Here is a 23,371-nt window from a genome sequence, read left to right as displayed (position 1 = left end):
ATCGTGAATTACCCCGGGTCACCCTAAATTAAATAGTGAAAAAATGATATTTCGTTAGAAATTGATTTTATTGGTAACAATTATAAAAATATTGAAATAATCTCTGTTTACGTAATCATTTCTGTTTAAAATGAATCATAATATAAACTTTGTGCTTAAAACATGCTTTAGTTGTTTGCTGCTATAAAACAAAACTTTCTTTATATTAAAAAGTTGTGAGAGCCTCTTGCACTTCTGTTTTGGATAAGAAACTTGAAATCATGAAAGTGTTTGTTGAAAATTGTTCAGAGATTACCATGAAATAAAAGCATTTATAATTAGTCTGAGACTTATAAACTGCTTAACATGTAGCGAAAAATTTCATGCACGTCACTTTGCAGGCTGGGGAAATCTTTTAGTGAATCTGTAAATTACTTCTTTTTAAAAACTAATTCCTATTCTTCTATATTGAATTCCATGGGATATTGCACTTTAAAAATTAGCTCAAAATTTCTTGTAAGTCCTTGAATTTGGAATAAAGGTCATGAAAAATTTAGTGACTGGTAGATAGTGTAACTCAGTGAAGTGTTTTTTTTATCCCTAATTTATCTGTAATATTTATTTTTCTTACTCTATTCTGCTATTTTTACGCTTTTGATTTTCATTCTTTTCTAAATCAAGAGTTTAAATCTAAGAGTTCTATGATATTACCTCATTAAGCTGCATTTTAGAATGAACTTATTTAAATCTGTGTCTAAATTTATTTACCCTTAAATGTTTGGTGCAACAAACTGTTTCTGTTAACTCTAAATTAACTGTTAACTGTACAAAAAGTAGCCGATCAAAAAATACGTATTCTATTCATGGCTAGCTTTGTTTTTAGATAAAATTTCTTGAAATTTTCGTTTGTTGCAAGATGTTTTGCATAAGATCGCATATCCCTGCTAAACTACCAGCCCAGGGGTACGCGTACCACACTTTGGGAAACACTGATCTACATCATCAGGATAATTGTTATGTAGTCATAATTAGATATTTTGAGATAACCAATAAATTTTTAACACATAAATGTTTTTTGTAGGACGCATACAAATGTGAAGTAGATCTTGTTGATGACTTCAATTATTTTGGTGTGTTTGATGGGCATGGTGGTAAGTAATTTCTATCTTCAAATTTATTATAATAAGTTTGCTTAAGTAAACATATTTTTCTTAATTACACTTTTTAGCATTATATACATTTTACTATTAAAATATAAAATGTATTAATTCTAAAGTGATAAGTTACTTCTGTGGTCAGCCCAGGAACCCTGTGGCAGAATTTTTTTCTCTGCGACAAACCTCTAGCTCTAATGTCTTTCGGCAAAATACTTTTAATAATAACCAATATATGGGTTACTAATTTTAAGTAATAAAAACGCTGTGTTAATACAAAAACTATTTGGATAAATTAAGACTGAATTTTTTTTTAATTGAAAATGTGATATTTTTTTAAATTCTAATTATGCGCGATATTTTTACACTTTGTAGGGGGAGAAATGTACAAAATATTTCTTTTTCGCATTTTGTAAATCATCACATTAAAAAAACTAATAGAAAATGTTGAAATTCATAGCAGTAACTACCGAAAAAAAAATCTGTGAAATCACACAAATCTGAATATCTAAAAAGGGGTTATTCAAATGCGTGTTTTGTTTTGAGATTCGGTTGTTAAAATAAATATTATACTGAACACATCAGATTATAAAAATATATGGCAATTAACAGCAATAAGTGTTTAGAAAAATCGATGGAATCTTTGCCTTAAAAGGTAAATTTACCTTTTAAGGCAATGATTATTGTTGTGCATTGAGTTATTCATATTTATACTCAAATGCACTATTTGAATTTCCCATACTGTTTGAAATATATTGGTATACTTGAAAACTACATGAAAGTCAATATGAATAACTGTCCAAAAATACATTGAAACACTGAGAGGATTTACGATAATATTGACCTAAATTATGATCTGCATTAAAAAGTGATTATTTAAATGCGTGATTAAAATTTTACGTGTAGAAACAATATCAACGGAAAAATAACTAGAATTTTAAAAACTCTGTGAAAATCGGTAGCAAACTACCTAATAACTGCCGAAAAGTTAAAAAAACGAGGAAATCGTACCAAAAAGTAAATCAAAGAAGTGATTAAGTTTTGCGTTTTATAAATTTGTATTAAAAAAAACATAGGGATTTTTTAATTTGAAATTTTGTTCCAATAAATGTCACTAGATTGATTGAAACATCGCATGGATTAACGATGATATTGGTGCAAACAGAGTGTGTCAAAGAGTGATTTCTTGAATCTGCAATTCATACTTTGCATGCTGTAATAATGTAGGTATTTTTAAAAAATAACAAGAATATTAAAAATAATAATATAGAGATATCCAGGTTTAATATAAAGTAAAAATTCCTAGTAATAATTGCTGGACAAATGATCAAAACACTAAATATTTTTGCGATGGAATCAGCACAAGTTGTGGGTGATAAAATGAAGACTGAAACTTTTGATTTAAAACTTTCCATATTGTTTTAAAAATATCAGATTGATTTTATTTTAATCAATTTAAAAAAAATAGGGAATTGTGCCACATAGATTAATTAATTCTTTTGCTACAAAATCTCAATGTGTAATAAAATCCCCACTCAGTCATATTTTATTTAAATGTAAAATATGGTGTTCTTTAAAAAAATGAAAGAAAGAACATGAATTTTAGAATAAATAAAAGAGCATAATTAAAAATATTGAAAAATATTCAAATTGCATTTAAAATTCAATCAATGTATATTATTTTAATTAATTCAGCATTATAAAATAGCTGCCAACTGTTCAGAATATTTCAGATTCGTTCCTAATTTTTAAGTGAAAACCGAAAATCCAATATTTTTATAAAAAAATCTAAATTTTTGTAAAATTGCAGTATTTTTGCTTTTAAACCAATCCCTTGCTCTGATTGCCGCAAGCGCGCTTCCTGTGATCATTGTGAAGTAATATTTAGTAGCTTTTTATTGGAAAACACTATTCCAATAGTTGCTTAAACTACTACTGAGGTAGGTTATTATTTTTAAAAAAAGGTATTGTAGTATTTAAACACTACAAAAGAGCTTGCGTTAGAAATATTTGTTTATAATGCAGATTATTATTTACCTCTGTTTTATAATTTGGAGAATAATAATTATATATTAATAGGTGAAGGTGGTTTTTTTAATTTTTTTTTTTAACTATTATACCCATATACCTAATTATAAAATATTGCTAATATAAATTTCCCACAAAAGATAATGTTTATACTAGTTTTGTTTTACTAATTTGCATAAGGTATTTATATATATTTTTTATTAATTTTATTAGTTAATAGTTAAATTTTTGTCCTACTCTTGCAATTGGTGCGTATAATTTTGTCTCATATAGTATTCCTAATTTTTGATTCCTACGGTTGGCAGGCATGTTATAAGCATATTCATTAGCTTAAAGTTTGTGTTAAAAAGAAGAAAAAAAGTATTCTATTCCTTATTTTTTACCATTAAATCATTAGTAGTAAAACATACCTTTACTATTTTATATACGCATATGTATCCAGCCAATTTGATGTTTTTAGTCCGTTTCATCATTCCAGTATTTTCAAATATTTTTGAATTGAATAATATATTACCTTAAATTTTTCATGTTCTCCTTAAGCTTGTATTAATCATTTTATTACATTTATTCAAATGTTGTAAATTGAATATAGTTAATTAATGACATTAAATTATTCTAAACAGGGTTGGGTTTTTGACGTCAAAAAGTGGTTTTTGACATGACAAGGGTATAATACTGGTTTAAACCGTCAAAAACCCGTCAAAAATGTCAAAAACTGAAGTTTGCCAAGAAAATATATAAACTTCAAAACTACCAACAGTTGCCATGCATTATATTGAAATTTAATTATACTATAGGTAATCAGCAGGTTTTAAAATATTTTTTAATTAAAATTAAGGTAAAATAACAGATTTAAAATCTCAGAAATTTATATTCAAATGCATGTGCAGAAAAATTTTGCACAAAAATTGTTTAAATATTTATATTTTAAAAAAAAAAAAATTTCTTTTTGATACTTAAGAAAATTAAAAGTTTATTACTATGCATTTTTGACATATAAGGAACATATAACTAATATTTATAAGGAACTTACAAGTTATGTTGTATAAATACAAACTTGATACAAGTGTATGAAAAAAAATTTTAATGTTATACCGAATATCTTTATTATCCAGTATGTTAATTTGAATTTAAAAGTAGTTATATTTGTGAATAATGATAAATATAATTCATATTGTTTATTATATTTATTTATAATTATTACACTTATCATTTTAAAACAATTTTTATCTCTTAATTTTTTTTTCTCCACTTGTATTAAGAATACAAATAATGCATATCTTGAAAGCAAGAAGTAATTATTCAACAGCTGAATATTTAGATATTCAACAAAACTATATAGTATTCAGCAAAATGAAATTCACAAGTATTTGGATAAACTAAATTTTCAGCATAGTAAATGAATAGGCTGAATATACTGTAAATCGACACTAACTACTCTGTGTATTTAACAGAAAGCACTTAAATTTGTATTGTCTTATGTTAAAAAGATTATTAAGAAGATTTAAAAGAATATTAAAAAGATTTTTCTTTAAAAGAAGATGTCTAATGTACAAAACTGCTAATGTTTATCTTTAAAAATGTCTAATTTTTAGTATAATCTATACTATACACTAAATTTGGTTATAAATAAATTTCTTAATAATATCACTGCAGATTTTCAATAACACATGAAAATGAATACATAATATTACAAAAGATGTGAGTTTTCAAAAGTACAAGATTTTGGTTACTATTCAAAATATAAGTGTTTCTTCAAAATTTTAAATTTATTTTTTCTAGAACATATTTAGAAACACTATCCTTTATAAAAAATATATAAATTTTATGTATTAATTAAATTTCACATATGAATATAGGTTTTTGACATTTTCTACATTTTTGACAGTGAGGTTTTTGACGTGACGGTTTAAACCATGGTTTAAACTGTCAAAAAGTGTCACATGTCAAAAACCTGCCAACCCTGATTCTAAAGTGTATTTTTGATGTATACGTACTGATAAAAGGGAACTCATTTTTTTTACGCATTACTAATATAGCATTTTAATATTAAATTTTTATTTGCATGTTAGGATGAAATGTAAAATAATGTATAAGGATGTTCAGAATCTGCAACTATTTTTATTTATTATGTTAGCATGTCTTGGAAGTAAAAAATGTATTTTTACTAATTGTTTATTGATAATACTAATTAATGTCGAAAAATTCTCAAGATTATGTCTTATGTAATAAAAGTACTTAGCTTAAATACTTTTATTTAGAGCATAAATTGTTTAACTTTTTATTTTAAATAAACCAAAAAAAAAATTTTCTCTCTCTTTTTTAGGATCTGAAGTGGCAAAATATTTACAAAAGAAATTACATAAAGATGTAGAAGACTTTTTAGGTCAACAAAAAGACCCTGAGCTTGCTCTTCAGTTAGCATTTTTAGCTTGTGATGCAAGTTTAAGAGATCCAATTGGTCTTCAGGAATTAAATGAAATGGTTGAAGCTGATAATAAGGGTATGTAAGGGTAGAATATCTTCATTTAGAATTTTTTTTATTTAATCTAGTGTATCTCATTGCATTGGAAATTTTTTTTCTGTTGTTGCTAATCTCAGAATCGTCTAGCAGTGCTAGACGATTCTGAATCCGAACTTCCATGAATCCGAACACCTCCAAAAAGTTCATAAAAAGACTGGAGTCTCACAGGACCTCATCTTTACCGAACCCCAAACAAATCAGAATATGTGCAGGGAAGGCCATGCCTGTTGATCACCAATGACATTCAGGATAAGTTTTTTGGTCCCGTTTGAAAGTAAGGGATCTAGTGTGGCTACTCAAGAAGCGTGAAAAGGCAGTTTCATGATATTGTTTCTTCTTAATGAATGTGCAACCTTGAACTTTGACTTCAGAATTTTTATTTTTTATTTTATCAATTTAAAATTCTAGCTGAAGTAAGCCAGTCATTGACGAATTTTTATTATTCTGAAATGAGAACACAAAAATCAGGAGTATTTCTTTCCTTTCCAATGAACAAGAAAAATATCTTTAGAATATAATTCTGCTGAAAAAAAGGAAGAAAAAACATTTGCTTTGGTATTTTTTTAAGTTATTTTATTGCTTCAGCTCTTTCTTTCCTCTGTTTTTTAAATTTAAAATCTATAAATATGAAGATGCACTGTATAACAGTTTTGGTTATACCTATCATTTCAATTAATGTTATGTTTTTGTTTTTTTAAATTTATTGCTGTGTTTTTGTATAACTTCGTTAAGTCATGAAAAATTCTTGGAATTAGTCATTGATTTGAAAATTTTACGTAAAACTAATGACTTTTAAAAAAAAAAAATGTTACATTTTAAACTTTCTGTTACTATAGTAAATTTAAGTTGTTTGGGTTATTCTTATAATACTTAATGTTAAACAATTGTATTGGTCATTTTTAGTTTCTTCCATTTTGTACAGTTTCTTTCATTGTTCTGGAAGAAATTGGTTTCTTCCGAACAAAATACCAACGCTGTTTAACACAGATATTTTTTTTTGATAAGCTATTTCTATTTTGATGTAAACATTTAAAAATTGCAGATTTGTTTATTGGAAATAAAAAGAGTTCCCATTAGGAATGAAACTTAAAATTGTAAGGAAACTTTCTACTTTTTCATTCTGTTACAATCAAACTGAAAGTATTAATATAAATAATGGTAAATTTATAATTATATGTAAAGTTTTTTTTTACAAAAAAGTTATATATAAAGTTTTTTTTTTCTTTTTCATCATTTGGTTTAAACCAGCCTACCCTGGGCACAAGTGTCCATTTTTTTTTTCAATAGGCATGATAAATTTGAAGTCATCCATAAAAAAAAGTTTAAATCTTTGGATCTACTCTCTGCTAATAAATAAGAATGTTTTGGTTCTATTTGTAGCTTTTTACTGGACAATTCAATTAACTACTTCTAATTAAGTAATAATGACATGAATTAAACACCTAAATAATTCTGAACAATATTATTAAATTACAAATAAAACAGAAGTTTGAAATGTATATATCATGTTTTATTACTTTGATAAAACTAATAAATTTATATCTTGATTGTTTCTGTAGAAATTCTGGAAAACTTCTAAAATAAAAGAAAGTTTAGTAAATTTTACTTATTTACCATTATTTATAGTTTGTTTCATACTAATTTTTTTTTTTTTTGTAGCTACGATTGCCAATATTGAAAAGAACAGAAAAGCAGTTTTTAATATGGCAGTAATTAACAATGATGGTGCTGGATGTAGCAAAGATGTTTTAGATTGTAGTTTAAATTTTAACAGCCTCAAAGGTGATATTGCCACCAGTAGTGATAATCAAGACGGTAAGTTTATACCTCGTAACATAGCTGCTGCTACAATTATTCAGTTCCAATTCACTAGCATATAAGACATGTTAGCTCGATTTTATCTGGAGGTATCTTTAGACGGTTGACATTATGGGTAGCCTAGCCCCACATAAGTGACTTTCGAATGCGGTTCAAACACGCCTACCTTGATAGAAATGCTCCACTTTGATATGAACGCTCCTACTTTGTTGGATGGAGCACAAAAACTACACTTAGAAAACTATATCTCTCTCTACCGAAAGCAGATCATAACTAATTATAAACAATGAAACACCCACTTCCTCTAAGCTGTGACACAACAGGAAGTGACACTGCAAAGGGTAAAACTCTGTCCATCTATTTGTTTACACTTTGGACTTTCCAACATTTCCCATCATTAAACATATTATAGAGATTATTTAAAAGCATGATTCTAAATACAGATTGTAATAGTATTAGCATATCAGAATCGAAATCTTGAAAACTATATGGAAATCCTAAACATGTATCCATATAGACATTAAAATTTCCACTAATCCAGTGCCTCAAAAAGTGATTTCTTCCAATGTGGGATTCAAATATATCAATCTAAAACAATGTTGTATTAAAAAAATCATCAAGATTTTAAATACATTGTGAAAATCCATGGCAGTAACGAAAATGTGACCAATAAAATCGCATGGTTTTGCGTCTATAATCTAGTGCGTAAGAATGTGATAATGTAGCTATCAAAAATTGCTAAAATCTGACGCAACAGCTGACAAAAATGTGATCATAAATCCTCATGTGAGTATGGGTGAATCTTCAGTAATTAGGCGCGTAAACAAAGTGTTTTCTGAAATGCATGATTCAAACTTTGCCGACTGAAATAATATTGTATTAAAACATTAAAATTTTAAAATCCATATGAAAATGTAAGAAAACAATCAGGTATACCACACGAATTCACGGTTGAATCCAAATTAATTGAGTGAGTCGAGAAGTAATTAAATGAAATGCTTGATTCAGAATTTGTGGTTTGTTGTAATGGCATATTAAAATATTGAGATTTTAAAAACCAGGGGCAAATCTTCAACATTAGCTGCCAAAATTGGGATTAGTTATACAAGATTGATTTATACATCGTTGAATGAAACTGACGTTAATTATTGTTTAATTTGTATTAAAGTTTTGATGTTTGTTTACCTTAAATATATTATTTGGAAAAATCTATTTTCCAGACTTACTGAAGTCCCGTCAATTCCAGATATAGGACTTTCCATATATTTTTTTTTTAATCTATTTATTATGGATTGATAGTACAAATATTTATTAAAAAGTTTCTTATGTCTGTGAATTGACTTTTTTTCTATAATTAAAACTGGCAAGAGTTAAGAAATTGCTAACCCAGGTTTAGTGGTTTTTAAAATTGATGTTTTAAATTATTTCTAATCTTCATTAAAACTGTTAAAATATAGAAGTAAAAAGGTGGAGAATGGTGTATACAAACTACTGTTCTTGAAAGGTCAATATGCAGCCCCATTTTCCAACTTAAATAGTTGGGAAATAACTATGTAATAAATTTTATAATAGTTTTTTAAACTGACTTTATTACATTTTTTAAAAAAAGTCCTCAAAAATTTTAACATTAAAATTTTAAAATAGAGGTGTATAAATAGTTTTGCAGAGTTTTAATCATCTTACATTTAAATTTTTTTTAAATAAATTTTTTTTTTGAAGCATGTTCAAAACTAATGTAGATGGGAATTTATTTAAAAATTAAAGACTTAAATATCTTCCAGAATGTTAAACAAAGGTACTTTTTTTTCTTTTTTTTACTGAGAATAGTTCAACTAATTTTGTTTTCACTTTGAAATTTGTGCTTTTAAAAACTCGATTGTTTAAAGTGATAATGAAATTTGTATAACTTACAAAAAAAAAAAATTGTGACTATTTCAACTTCTAAAATAAATAATAAAAAATTTCTTCAAGTATTTTGTTGTATTAATCTGGTACTGTTGGCAGATTTCTGTCACTCCTTTTTTGCTAGTTTTGGATGAGGATATTATTTTAATTATTTTTGTTTCAACTCATTGCTTTTAAATCTTGTTTGTAGATGTTGAAACTATGAGTGTTGATGAATCAGAAGCAAATCCATCTACTGAAGGTGAGAATTAAATTATTCACTTATGATGATAAGAAAATGTTTTAATTTTGGATTAACTTTTTATTTTGGACATGGCTAGGTATTTAAGGTAATGGAAATAGTTCAAAATGCCTGTTTAAGAAAATGTAGTTAACATTTTCTTAAATGTGCATTTTGAACTATTTCCATTACCTTAAAATGCTTATTTAAAAAAATGAACGTAGCTATGTAAAGGACATAGCCATTCATACTATGAGTACTTTACATAGACATTGATATTAATGTATAATAAACAAACATAGTATTCAATTCCATTTTTTAAATTACTCATATGAGTGTTTTTTTTTTTTTTTAAGAATTATTTAAACAATCCAAAAATTTGATCCATCCATTTGACGTCATCCTGATGTCTAATTCTATTTTACTTTACAGATAATGCTGATTGTCAAATGGATACTTTAAAGTATTTGCTTAAAGATGTAAGTTGAATGTTTAGTTTTTATAGTAATTTTAGTTATTTTGAAATCATTTATTATTTTTTGATAGTTTTTATGCCAACAGAAATTATTATACAGTGTAACATCCCTTATCTGGACGTCCCTTTTCTGGTAGGGTTGATTTCCCGGACACTTTTTAAGAATCAAAATAAACAAACATCTTCATCTTCCCCTCTCTTAAAAAAAAGAGGTCTTTTGACAAGTTTTTTCCCTTTTCTAGCTTCTAGTGATTTATGCATTGAACCCATAAATCACCAGAAAGAGGAAGAGAAGATCTACCAACCGTCAAGTGACCGATAGTGACGCTCCTCCTTTGGAATGCAGATTTGTTTTCAAAAGAGCACAACTGAGTCCCCTCCCCCTTCTTTCCTTTGCAGCTGGCTAGTAAAAGAGGCATTTCCTGCAAACTTTTTATTAGAGTGTTAGGGAAAGAAGAAATACTGTGAAAAAGGGTAAACGCAGCAAACGTTAACGTGGAGGGGGAGTCACTTTCTGTCGCACAAGAAAAAATAAAGAGAACCCAATCAGCATGCCACGCCTTTATGCTTGATTGATAGCCAATGATCAGATAGAAAATAAGACTTTGTCACTTCCCCTAGCTCAACTTGAATGACAAATAAGGAAATTAATTTTTCTCCTCCGCCTACCCACCCTTATGAATGATGGAAATTTCCCCTTCTTGCTTGAATCGTTCTAGCTCAAAATGGCAGAGAGAAAAATTAATATTTTCATAACTGTCAAATATTTTTCGTTTTCTATATTTTAAGCAATAATTATTTTTTTCTAATATTTTGTTTTTGATTGATTGGACATAATTCTAGTACTAAAACATTGCCCGAAAAATAATGTTCATTTATTTTTTGCTTCTTAGATTCTGATCGTTTTAAGCTTTGTTTACCCTGGGGGTCTATTATACGGAAAAATCTAATATCCGGACTTCCAGAAGTCCCATCAATTCCGGATAAGCGACTTTCCACTGTAGTAGAGTCCCTATAATCTGAGTTAATTGGAATTAGGGAGATTCTATATCAAGGAATTTAAATTTTACAATGGAATTTTTATTTATTATATGAATATAATGAACTGTATTAAAATGTTTTAGGCACAGGTATATATTTACTAGATTTTCAATTCAGTGATTCGATTCACTGAATAGATTTCCTTATTTGAATCATCAACTTGCAACACTGATTCAAATTAGGATTGATCAAATCTATTGATTCTATCTAAATAGATTTAAATTTCAGTTTTGTTTCGCAGTGATGCTGTGTCATATATAGTTAAAAATTTCTTGTAGAACCTTAGAAACTCTTACGCATTTATTATTAAGGACTTAAGAGTTTTCATGCAAAGAATTCAGGTAAAATATAAATGAAAAAAATAGTAATTCATTTTTTTTTCTAGTTTCTTAAAAATTATGACATTTAAAAGTATTTATGGCATTTAACAACATATACAATATAATGATACGAAAGATATAATGGAATAGATATAATTTATTTAAATAATATATATTTACTTGAAAGAATTCATTAACAAGAAGAAAAAAAAACATTTTTTTTTCCATCTTCGTTTTGGTAATGGGAAAAAGATTGCAAGGTAAGTTCAACTCTACTTTGAATCTAAGCTGAATAATGTTTTAAAGCTTTTGATTCAAATCAGTGATCTGAATCACTTCGAATAATGATCTAAGTTGCATAATTTGAATCACTGATCTGAATCATTTCATAAGAAAATTATCCGAAACACATAATTTGAATAAGCAGTTGCAATAGAGGTGACTGAATCGCAATGATTCCAATCACTGTCGCCTTTGATGCACTGAGTGATTTAGTGATAAAAAGAAATGCACTGTTGTCATTCGTATTCCCGTGGGCTTAAAATCCAATGTCGCGGTTCGTATTCACCCATTTTTGAAATCCAATATTGACGTTCGTAATCACACAGTTGATTTTCGTATTTATACGTGATCTAAAAATTATGCAACGTGATTATTATTTACGCTATTTGAAAATTAAATTAAATTTGATTTTTTAAAATCTAATATACCGATTCATATTCATGAAATTTTAAAATCCAACTGAACTATTCGTTTTCACGTTTTTTTTAAAATCCAATATCTCGATTCTTGAAAGGAGTAAGATTTTTCTTGAAACAGTTACTACAAAGATGTGATACTCTTCATTAGTAAGTGTTTTAAAACTGTTTGCTCTAAAAGTTGTTAGCTATGAAATGTGTATGGTTTATAAATATATAGATATTTTGATATCGATATTTTGATTTATGATATTTTGTTTTATGATATTTTGTTTTTAACTTTGTGTCATAATCACCTCTGATTGGCTTATTATGCTTTGTGCTCCTACTTTTGTTTTTAACAAGTTAGCAGCTATGAGTAAGATGAATATATTTTAACAACTGTAGTCAATTTGAAAGGCGAACACAAAATGCATACGATCGATGCAGGTGAAAAAATAAATGCAAGTTTGATAAAATAAAAATATTCTGGCAGAGTTAAAATATGTTTTTATATATCTTATTGATCTAACAGTATTATATAGAATACTCCCTTCCCCCCACCCTGTGACTGCATTGTAAAAGTTCAACTTTTTTTATTTTCGTCCACTTTCATGCCTGATTTATAATTCTACGGTTGATTCCCTCTATGCATCAAAGGGCCTGCGAAAATGTAACACTGCTTGGCAGTGTGTTTCAGCAGTGCTTCAGAATGAAAAGAGTTAAATCATGAGTAATATTGCAATTAGCAAACTGTACCTCAAATTGGCAAATTAGGTTTGTCTCCAAAAAATTGGTTATATTGCCGCCTTTTTTACTTCTAAACTTACGTTATCTTGAAGAATTTAATTGCCATTTGTACTTTCCTCCATGTTAAATATGAAGTCCAATCAGATAATAATAGTTATATTTAAATTGTGTCCTATGTGGGTTAGGTTGAATAAATACAAATTGACAACACCATTATATTTAATGTTTACAACTGTTTTCTACAAGTTAATATAGAGTTATCAGACGTGCCAACCCTCAATATCAGACACTTCAAATCTGAGTTTGTTGTTATGATTTCTTCTGTCTTGTTAGTTTTTTTTTTGTGAAAATATATAATGGCAGGAAAAGAACTTAATAAGAAATATTTAACTTCTTTCAACCAAGCTTATTCGGAAGAATTTCTTGAAATTATTGTTTCTGAAAGAGGATTGAATTGTGCCTTCTGCACATTTTAATTTCTTAAAAATTTTGATCATCAATCTAAAGTATTTTTTATTAAAAATGAAATTTCTAATTTTCCATTTAAAGAAAGTTATTGATTTAGTCACCTAAACTTTTATTTATTATATTTTTTAAAAATAACATAGTTTAGCCCATTTATTTATTTATTTTTAAATAAAAGATCACTATCTTGAATCAATTTATGAATTAGCTAAATAAATTTACTTACTGTTGTTGCTATTCAGTATTATAGATATTAATATTGACAGTTGTTTAATTTTGATATATAATTTTAACATTATGTACAATTACTTAAATTATTCTTTATGTACTGAATAAAGTCTCCTTTAAGACTAAAGTGTTGTTATTTACAAATCTTTTTCTTAAAAACTTTTGTCTTATTTTGCATGTTTCACTGTTGCGTGATCATTTCTCTCTTCCTTTTGAAAGCCTGCTGTTTTTTCGTTTTCCCAGGTTGGCACGTCTGTAGTTATGTTCATAATTTAAGTTACAAAATACTTCATTAACAAGAAAAAATCTATACATTCACTATCTTCTTTATCATAATTGTAAATAAAGTTAAGTTCTAGCAATAAGCAGTTTCTATTCACGAGTAAAAAATAAAATAATAATGCAAATGATTTTTATTGAGCTTGTGACCCAAAACTTTTCGCTTTCTTTAATAAGAAGGAATGGATTAGTTTGCACAAGATTTAGAGGTAATTCGTGAACATAATTCCTTTTCAAACATTAAAATTGTGATAAGAATTCATGTGAATGAGAATATTATAAAGTTGATTGAAAAATCACACTGCATGTTTACGTTCTTTTAATGAAATTTTTAGATGTGAAGAAAGGTTCCTAAATCCATCATTAGAATAACTAATCCTGAACTGAATTTGCTTTTATAATTGATTTATAGCTTTTTGACACAATATTGTGTCCCACTTATATCTTATAGATTTTGCATTTTCTGTACTATATTGCAACTTATGTAAGTCAATATGCTTATAAAATTTAATTTTTTTTTTTTTTTTTTTTTTTTTTTTTTTTTTTTTTTTTTTTTTTATCTGGTAAATTCTCCTCTTTTCCTTCTAGTAACACATATTGTTGGAGTCATTACACATCAGGCCTAGCTTTGATTATCAGAACTTGACTTAAATATACTTAAAATGTAAGATTACACCCTTATTTTTGTCTGAATGATATTTTAAGCCCAGTCTATAATCAAGTTTAAATTTTTCATTTATAATTTTCACAGTGTTAATTTTAATTGTTAAGGTTGCAGAGCAAAACCATTTTATTTTCACCGAGGGTATCACCTGGAGTGTTTCAAAAGTAAAATTATTATAGTATTTGCGTTTTTACAAATTGTATCCTGCTGGAAATCGAGTGGAATCTTCTGAACTTCTACATTTTTTTAATAAGTAAGTTATTCTTTGTGGAAGTGATTTTTTTTAAAAATCTAAATGTTATAACTTCTAATAACTCTCTTGATTGACTTTAAATTCAGGTAACTTTTCTAAATCAAAAAAAAAAAAAAATTGTGAATTATAGAAATGCTGATAGAATAAAAAATAAAATCTACAGATCTAAAATCTTTTACAATTAATATGCAAAACATCAAGGAATTCTAGATGCTTTGGAATGATAACAAGTAAGAGTGCACCTTTAATGAGGAAGGAAGAAAGAGCAAGTTTATTGTGAAAATTAGTATTCGAGTAAATGAATTTAGTTAAAGCTAGTATTAATCACCTATGATTGCATGATTGACTTACTTCATTAAGGCCCTTGCAAGACTCAGATTTATGATTCTGTAACTGTTAGACAATAGTTCCCATTAAGGAAAGAGTTGTGATAAATATTTTTTCTCTTTTTATTTTTAAACATCAGGTATGATTTTCTTATTTGCAACCAAAAGTTTGTTTTTGTCTTTTTCCAGTATGTTTATTATTCTTTTAAAATTAAATATTTGTTTTATTAGGATTTAGAAACTTCTGACCCAGAAGATGATGATTTTGATGTTGAAGATGAAGAATCGTAAGTTAACATTGTTTATAAATTTAGGCTTCTTTGTTAACCCTATAAAGAACAATTAACTACAACATTGGATCTAATACAAAAATCTTATTTCATATATGCCTACATAATAGACATGTTACATAATAAAGGCATTTGTTTTATTATATTGTTATTAAGGCTAATATTTGTTACGCTACTTCACATATCTGTAATGCCATCCCAAAACATGCAATTTCCTAAAACTTGGTCCTGTATTCTAGAAATTTTGCATTTTTATAGCTCTATGATTATAGATTTATCCACATTTATAGTTTTTGAATTCAATTTTGAATATAGAAAGTATATTTTCCCTTTAACAGAAGTAGTGAAAGTGGAGATGAAGAAACATTTGAAGATATGGAGAACTTAGAGGTATTTTGTTTTATTTATGATAATTGTAGATATTTTTTTTAAATAAAATCTACAATTATCCATTATAAGTAAAGTAAATAATTTTATACTGTGTAAAATTAGCCAATTAGATAACCAGCACTGTTTCTTTTCAATAATAGGCAGACTTTGAAAATTTTTATTATTTTTTTTTAAATGAAACTGTTTCAACTTTTTAGGAAAACAGATGCAAACCTGAAAACTTGTACGGTTTCACAGAACAGTGTACTGTATTTTACTCAATCATATGGACTAGCTTTAAAATGATACTGTACAAGGATGAGATTCTTCCGCGGATTCGCAGATTTCTGCTTTTTTTTTCTTCCAATTTTCCCGTTAATTTCCACTGAAATTTTTTTTTTGCACAAGTTAAAATATTTTATGAGGAATTTAATTTTTCATGGAGCAAAATTATTGAAGTCTTTATTCCCCCTTCTGAAGTTTCTCTAAAAATCATTTCCTTGGGATAAAACTGGTTGACCTTTATACAGGGATGAGATTTTTTTTGTCTCTCGTATTTCAACCATTCTATCAAAAACTCAGATTCTCTAAAAGTTTCGTTTTTTTTTTTTTTTTTCAATAAATATCCCGCTTTTTTTTGTTGAAATTCAGTCGTTGAAGTAAAATAATTATACTTATTTACGATTTTCAAAGATAAACAGAAAATTCAAACTACGTCCTAGCTGCTAACCCTTCCGCATTTTAACTTATATTAGTTATTTTCTCCAATTTCACGCACAGAAAATAAGATTTTCCGTATTTTTTATCCGACGGCGGGATAGCTCGTATTTGTTGGAAAATGTAAACAAATAGATGGGCAGTATTTTCCTCTTGGCTGGGTCACTTCCTGTTATCTCAGCTAGAAGGAAGTGGGTTTTTCTGTTTTTAGTCAGTTATATCTCAGCTTTGGATAGAAGATGTTTCTTCTCTTATGTTATGTTTAGAGAGAGCTATGTGATGTTAAAGAGTTCTGTTTAGTTTAATTGAATGTAGTTTTTCTTACTTTATATTTAAAGACTTATATTCAATAAATATAGTTGTACAGTTTCTTAGTTGTACAGTTTCTTTAAGTGAATTCTTGAGTAGTAGTAGATGTCTTCAATATCTTATACTTAGTAAGCTGGCCCCTATTTTTCAACAGTATTTTCCTAATTCAGATGTCGCTGCTTCTTGTATTCTGGCGTGAAAACAAATAGAAAAAAAATAGAGGTGGATTTGCGGTGAAAATATTTATTTGCTCATTCAATTAATCTTGTAAATTTTTATTTATTATGTCTGAACAGAAACAATACAAACAAGCCTTTTAGAAATCCCAAGTCCAGACTCTGCAAATAACTCGATTTTTATTCACGCGATTTTAATATCAATCATCGATTTTCGTATTTACCTGATTTAAAAGTTGAGCATTGCGATTCTTATTTGCGCTATTTAAATACCGTACATTATGATTCTTATTTACGAGATTTAAAAATCCAATATCGTNTACCGCTTGTTGGAGATTGCAGCTAGTCAGATTACTGCCGGTTATTTTACCGTAATTTTATAATGTAAGTTCCATCAGTGTTCTTTAGATAGATACGCATCGAAAAATGCGTAACTACTACTTTAAGAAATTGCTGAACGCTTAGTACTGACTTATGGTATCTAAATTTAGACATACAGAAGAAAAGGGCTGCTAATAACATCTGTGTAGAAAAAATCTTTTTAATCCACTTTTTTGGCGAAATTAAAGAGAGCAATTTCCATTGAAGAAAATAAAATACAAAAATTTTTATATCTTTATTATTAGGATATATATATATATATATATTTATATATATAATTTTTTTATTTTATTTATTTATTAATTCCCTTGGATTTCCTCTCTTTTACTTTCTGACTACTCTCATCCCTGACTGTAGTGTATTTATTTACAGTTCTGAAGTTGTATTTTTAAGGAGGAAAAAAAATTGACAATATGCTTATTTAAATTGCGAATTCAAATGATTACAAACTTTTAAATCTTCACTAAAAAAGAAAAGAAAACTTGTCCCAGAGAAGTTGTAATCGGATTGCGGTTGGTTTTGGGAGCTAATCACGTGAAACGCAAACAATCTGTAACCAATTAGAGAAAATATGCACTTCGGCAAAATCAGCCAGTTAGACCTCTGATGTATGAGATCACATGACCTGCAATATCAATGGATAAGCATTGCTAACTCATTTTACCCCTAGATTACGGAGTTTCTTGATTAAAAGTGCTTTTAGGCAACATCAATGTTATTTGAGTTTGCCATTTGGTGCACTTGGATTGTGGCATGATTTTGTTTTAAAATTTGTAATGTCTCTTAAAGTTTACTATCAGATATTTTAAGATTCTTATTCTAAAAGCATTCCTTGCATATTTTAGTCCAACAAATCGCAGTACTATGCGTTTTGTACTGTTTGCAGACAAGATTTTAAAATAGCACATGGGGATAGCAGATTTTAAAATGCACAAAGAGACATAAGGATTTGGCGGATTTGGTTAATAAAAACAAAAACATTATCAAGTATAGTACGGCTTTCAGGAGAACAGCTCCAGACACCTGTCTCGCGTATTGGCGGGAACTATAGATACGAGGGTAGGTCACTTCTAATAGGGGTGTGGAGTGAAAGTGACAAGTTATGTAATGATCTTGGCTTTGGCACAAGTTGGAGAATCTTTACTCTCCTTCCCTAGTATTAGTGGCAGACCTAGAGAACTAGTCTTTCTTTCTTAGTGTTTAAAAGATTTTTTTTTCGTGATTATTTTAATCGTTAATCGTTGTTAGTTTTAAGCTTGTTTAGAGTTTTTTTTCTTCTTTTAATCGTTGTTAATTTTATCTTGTTTGCTTTTATTTTTGTCTCATTAATTTTTTTTAATATTCTTTAACTCTTTTTTTAACTTTTCAAAATTCTTAGTTTTTTAACAAAATTAAATATTTTTTAAAAAGACTAAAACATTATAACTAAGAAGTTTCTTTTTTATTTACTTATTTATTTATTTATTTTAAATCTACAATATTAAAAAAGTTAAAGTAAGAATCACTAAGTATTATAAAATTTAAAATAAGAACAAAATATTTGAAGCAAAAAGTTGCTTTTCGAGTCGCATAAGACATTATTCTTGTAGATATGTTTTGAACGAGTTTTTAACTTTTAAATTGATTAATTTAATTAATTTTTAAATTTTGATTTCTTTTTCTCAGTTAGATATTTTTTAAAGTTTTAGTCCTTAAAATTTCAAAGATAAAAAAAATGTCAGAAATAATGTTAATGAATTTTCTGTATGAAGTGTAAATGCTTTATCCGATCATTTAATAAATTGTATTAAGAAGCTGTATGAAAATAAGATTCTTTTTTATACAAACAAAAATTATAATGCAAAAAATTAAATACAAATTTGAAATTACTTTTTTTAAAAACAAACGGCAAACTAATAATTATATAATAATGTTAATTTAATTATAAGTTTTGATATCAAAATCATACATAAAATTTTAGTTTTTTATTTATCTTTGGAATAGTAATAAAATTTAATAGATTTTAAACATCATTTCCGTAGAGTCATATTTTTACAATTATGTCAAGTCTTAGACAAGAATGAAATGACATGATGTATTCAGTTTATGAAATGCTTATTCCAGTTTTATGTATTTAACAACAAATAATAAATTAATCGCATGAAAAAAGAGAAACTGCGTATAAGAAACCTAAATCAAATGCCTTTTGAATGTAGCGATTAAAGGAAGGATAAATATTTTTCTTTATCAGAGAAAAAATTTTTGACCGAAACAGAGAAATAATCTCAAAAGTTTTTTCATGAGACAAAAGAGGTTGATTACAAAAATGTTTTAACCACCATTAAAAAAAATTATTTCCAATAAATAAATAACAGGTGAATTCCAAATAAATTAACGCATATCCAGTGTAATTGCTTAAAAATGTTGAGGAGCTGATGATCTATTTGTAAGTGGCAGGATATTATTCGCTGGATTTATCTTAATTGTTCAGTCCTGTTGCAGCCATTCTTTCAGGGTAGATGTATCTTTATTCTTCAGAATTTTCTACCAAAAATCCTTTTCTCCACTTCTTCTAGCAGCTAGTCCAGTCCTCTCCCCTCTCTTCCTCACCTCTCTCCTGCCCCTCTTCACAGGTTTTCAACCCTTACACAGAAATTGGCAGACCAAAACTGCTTAATTTATTTACAGAGAGGCTATCTAAAACTGTCAGACAGTTAGGGCAGAAATAGGCTCACTGATTGTCATAAAAAGGAAAGAGAGTTGTAGCAACACTACACCAGTAAAAGTATAAATGAAAATATGGTTTCGTTTAAAGCCTATATTATTTTTTCTTCCTGAGAGAAAGCAAAAGATTGTTGAAATATTAATTTGAATAGGTTTCTTGGAAGCGGATAAAGCAGCCAATCTGGTAGACCAACGACTCCTTCATTTCTCCATTACACCCCCATTAGAAATGTTACCTCTTTCGTTACCATAGCAGCAGACAGCCCCAGACTTTTTGTTGGGAGCTGTTCCCCTCAAAGCCGCACTATATTTTGCCCCTGGAAGTGATGACAATGTAATAGGGGCCGAAGTGTATTCTACGTCGTTCATTGTAGAACACAATCTACCTATTAGTGTCGCAGATCATGCGGGCCCATTTTTAAGGAGAATATTCCCAAAAAACAATGTTGCAAAAAAAATATGGTGCAGGATGAACAAAAACTGCTGCTATTGTATCAAAAATTGTGGATGTTAAAAATGTTTCAATTGTTGAATCTCTTCAGAAACAAATGGATGCTGCAGCTACTGATGGCAGCAACAGTACAGATGCGTAACTCTACCCTATAGTTGTGTGTAACTTCGATACAAAAGCGGGCAGAATCAAAGTATCGCTGCTTGCAGTGCCGACTTTAGACTAAAGCTCTGCAGGACAGAGCATTGGAAATTTAGTGTTAAATACTTAATTTTAGTGTTGAATACTTAAATTGAAAAATATTCCTTTGGAAAATTGTTTGGCACTTAGGTGGGATATGGGTGCAAGTCTTCCGTCCTTCGAAAATGTCCGCGGACGGAAACAAGACTGACTCGAAGACGAAAATCGGAATTTTTTTTCTGTCCTTAAAAATATTTTTTAGGTCTACGTTATTGGTCTACTTTCTTATGTCCTGTTGTTATTTTATCAAAAGACAGATGAATAACTTTAGAACTTTTTACGTCTTTTAACTTTCCGTTGGTTCTTGAAGTTCATGAATAAAAAATGAGAGTGATTTAAATCTCTGTAATCAGCCTTGATAATTTAAAAAATGCAAACTTAGTATCATAATAAATGCGAAGCACTTGGAATGGAAGTTTTATTAATAAGACCAAGATAATAATTTCATGTAAATAAAAAAAATATTTGTAACAGGCTAATTAGGAGCCCTAATGTTTTATAAAGTACAGGTACTTCATCATATTTAAAGGCACATTAGTATGTTCTTGAAGCAAATTGAATTAATTTCAGTTTATACATCAGGTTAATTTATCTTTGATTATTTGAAAGTCTTGTTCTAAGGATAATTATTTTGCATTTGAAGCAAAACCGATTGATCTAGTTCAATAAATTTTGGAAAAACTTCTTGGAAACCCAAGGGCAGCATCTATTCCATGTTTTACTTAGTGGCGCTATACCTAACAACACCTAGGTTTTTGACAGATAGTTAAAACTTTCATAAGCAAAGATCTAGTTACTTCAAATAATCCAGATTTTACTTTACATAATAATTTAGATTGATTGTATGTAACTTTTTGTTACTTGGCAAACTCAAAAGCGTCACTCTACTAATGTTACTTATCAGATAAGGGATTTCGTTTAAATTCTTTTGTTTACATTTATTTAGTGATTGTAAAGCAAATCACCTAAGGCAGATTTGTTGCTTTGTATATCATGAAGGAGAAATAGCATTTATTTTTATTAAGTGAATTTTAATACTTATTTTTATGTGTTAGTAGTTGACATTGACGTAATACAAATAAGATTGCGGTTAAAAGCCAAGTAACTCTCTCTTCCTTAGCTTTTGGTATTATATTGTTACTTTGCATAAGTCCTGTTGGCGTGATATTCTACTGAGATTAAAATTTTTGTTCACCATATTGCTCTCTACTAATATGAATTAAGTATTAACAACAACAAAAAAGACATTGTTAGATAGAATTTGTTGAAATATGATAGCCCGCTGTTCTCTGTCTTGAGTAATGACTCCAAGTGCTTAAAATTCCAGGAATCTGATATTTGTGCTAGTAATACAAAACTTCAGATCTGCCAGGTTAACATAGTTAATTGATTCCACGGGCTACTAGTTATATTCTTATGAACCTCAACTCTTCTACTGCTGTAGAAGTGTAATTCTGTGCTGTTTCCTGATGCTGATCGAGTTAACTCTTGTACTACTTTTGGATGTTTCTACTCTCCAATAAACCTTGTTTACTTATTTCTCCCGATTCCTAAGTTTTCAATAATGTGTTATATCACAAATATAGGTTAGTTGTTAAGCATGAAAGGATTGAGTACTAAATTTATACTGTATTTTACAATGCTTAGATTTTATTAAATTTAATAATTTATAAAGTGGACCAAATTATGATTTTCATGTTTTTCAATTTTATGCTGCTTATGGTCTTTTTTTCCCCAAAGAGATATAAAAATATAAGTGAAAAAATACTAGGAAGGTTTATTACTTTCATTATGATAATTTTTATAGCCTGGAGTACATAGTGGTTCTACTGGTACTGTGCTTTTGATTGGAAGTAAACACTATTATTGTGCCAATGTTGGAGACTCAAGGTGTGTATTGTCCAGAGGTGGAGAAGCAATTGATTTGTCTATTGATCACAAACCCGATGATCCTGAAGAAATGAAAAGGATAAATGCTACTGGATCAGTTGTTTCTGAGGGACGTATTAATAAAAGCCTTAACCTTTCTAGAGCATTCGGTAAATTGTTTTTTTTTTTTTTTAAAAAAAGATTAAAAATTCATGCCTAGCTGCCTTTAGCAACGAATTAGTTGAATATTGAAAATTAAAAAAGTTAATTTGGATAAATTTTGTGAAAAGAACATAGCTAGAAAAAATTTGATGGAAATTTTCATATGATTTTTAGCAGCTTATTATTTCAATATTCTTTTCTGGTTAACTTAAAATACTAATGTATAAGTATTGTTTTAAGTTAACGAGAAATTTATGATTTCTGCTTTATGAAAATTATGTTTCATAAAATTTCTGAAATCTTTTCAAGCCTTCTTGTAAATTTTTATTCATTCAAGCAGAAAATATTTTTTATTCAATATGAGTAAGGGTGAAAAAAAAATTAATGTTAAAAACTTTTAATATTTAAGCATATAATTTTTTAAAGCAGTATAATAAAGAAATAACAAAGTGTTGCAGTATAAGTTTTGACTGTTGAAACGGCTGTAATTTATCACTGTTATAACGGCTTATATTTAAAAAAAAACTTAGCTCGTAATTTGACCAATAGGTTGATTTTACATAGAGATGCACGTTTTCAGATAGTGTGCCTCAAAAAC

The 23,371-nt window shown here is 27.9% G+C and overlaps 1 protein-coding gene and 1 long non-coding RNA gene across 2 annotated transcripts in view; one reads left to right on the top strand and one right to left on the bottom strand.

The window, feature by feature from the left end:
- The window catches only part of LOC139427221 (uncharacterized), a 423,254-nt gene that overhangs the window by 228,372 nt on the left and 171,511 nt on the right, over positions 1-23,371 (bottom strand). The gene's annotated exons all lie outside the window — the stretch shown is intronic.
- The window catches only part of LOC107449513 (probable protein phosphatase 2C 6), a gene marked incomplete at its 5' end in the record, with an annotated part of 30,394 nt that continues 8,083 nt past the window's right edge, over positions 1,061-23,371 (top strand). Inside the window, 8 exon segments of the mRNA XM_043048465.2 lie at positions 1,061-1,130; positions 5,488-5,664; positions 7,345-7,500; positions 9,599-9,649; positions 10,061-10,107; positions 15,338-15,393; positions 15,735-15,786; positions 22,550-22,781. Of these exon segments, the coding sequence (XP_042904399.1) occupies positions 1,061-1,130; positions 5,488-5,664; positions 7,345-7,500; positions 9,599-9,649; positions 10,061-10,107; positions 15,338-15,393; positions 15,735-15,786; positions 22,550-22,781 (841 nt within the window).

Source organism: Parasteatoda tepidariorum, chromosome X2 (genome assembly GCF_043381705.1).
Source record: "Parasteatoda tepidariorum isolate YZ-2023 chromosome X2, CAS_Ptep_4.0, whole genome shotgun sequence".
Classification (NCBI taxonomy): Eukaryota; Metazoa; Arthropoda; class Arachnida; order Araneae; family Theridiidae; genus Parasteatoda; species Parasteatoda tepidariorum.
Note: the sequence above shows the minus strand (reverse complement) of the source record. Positions and strands in the feature narration are given on the sequence as shown.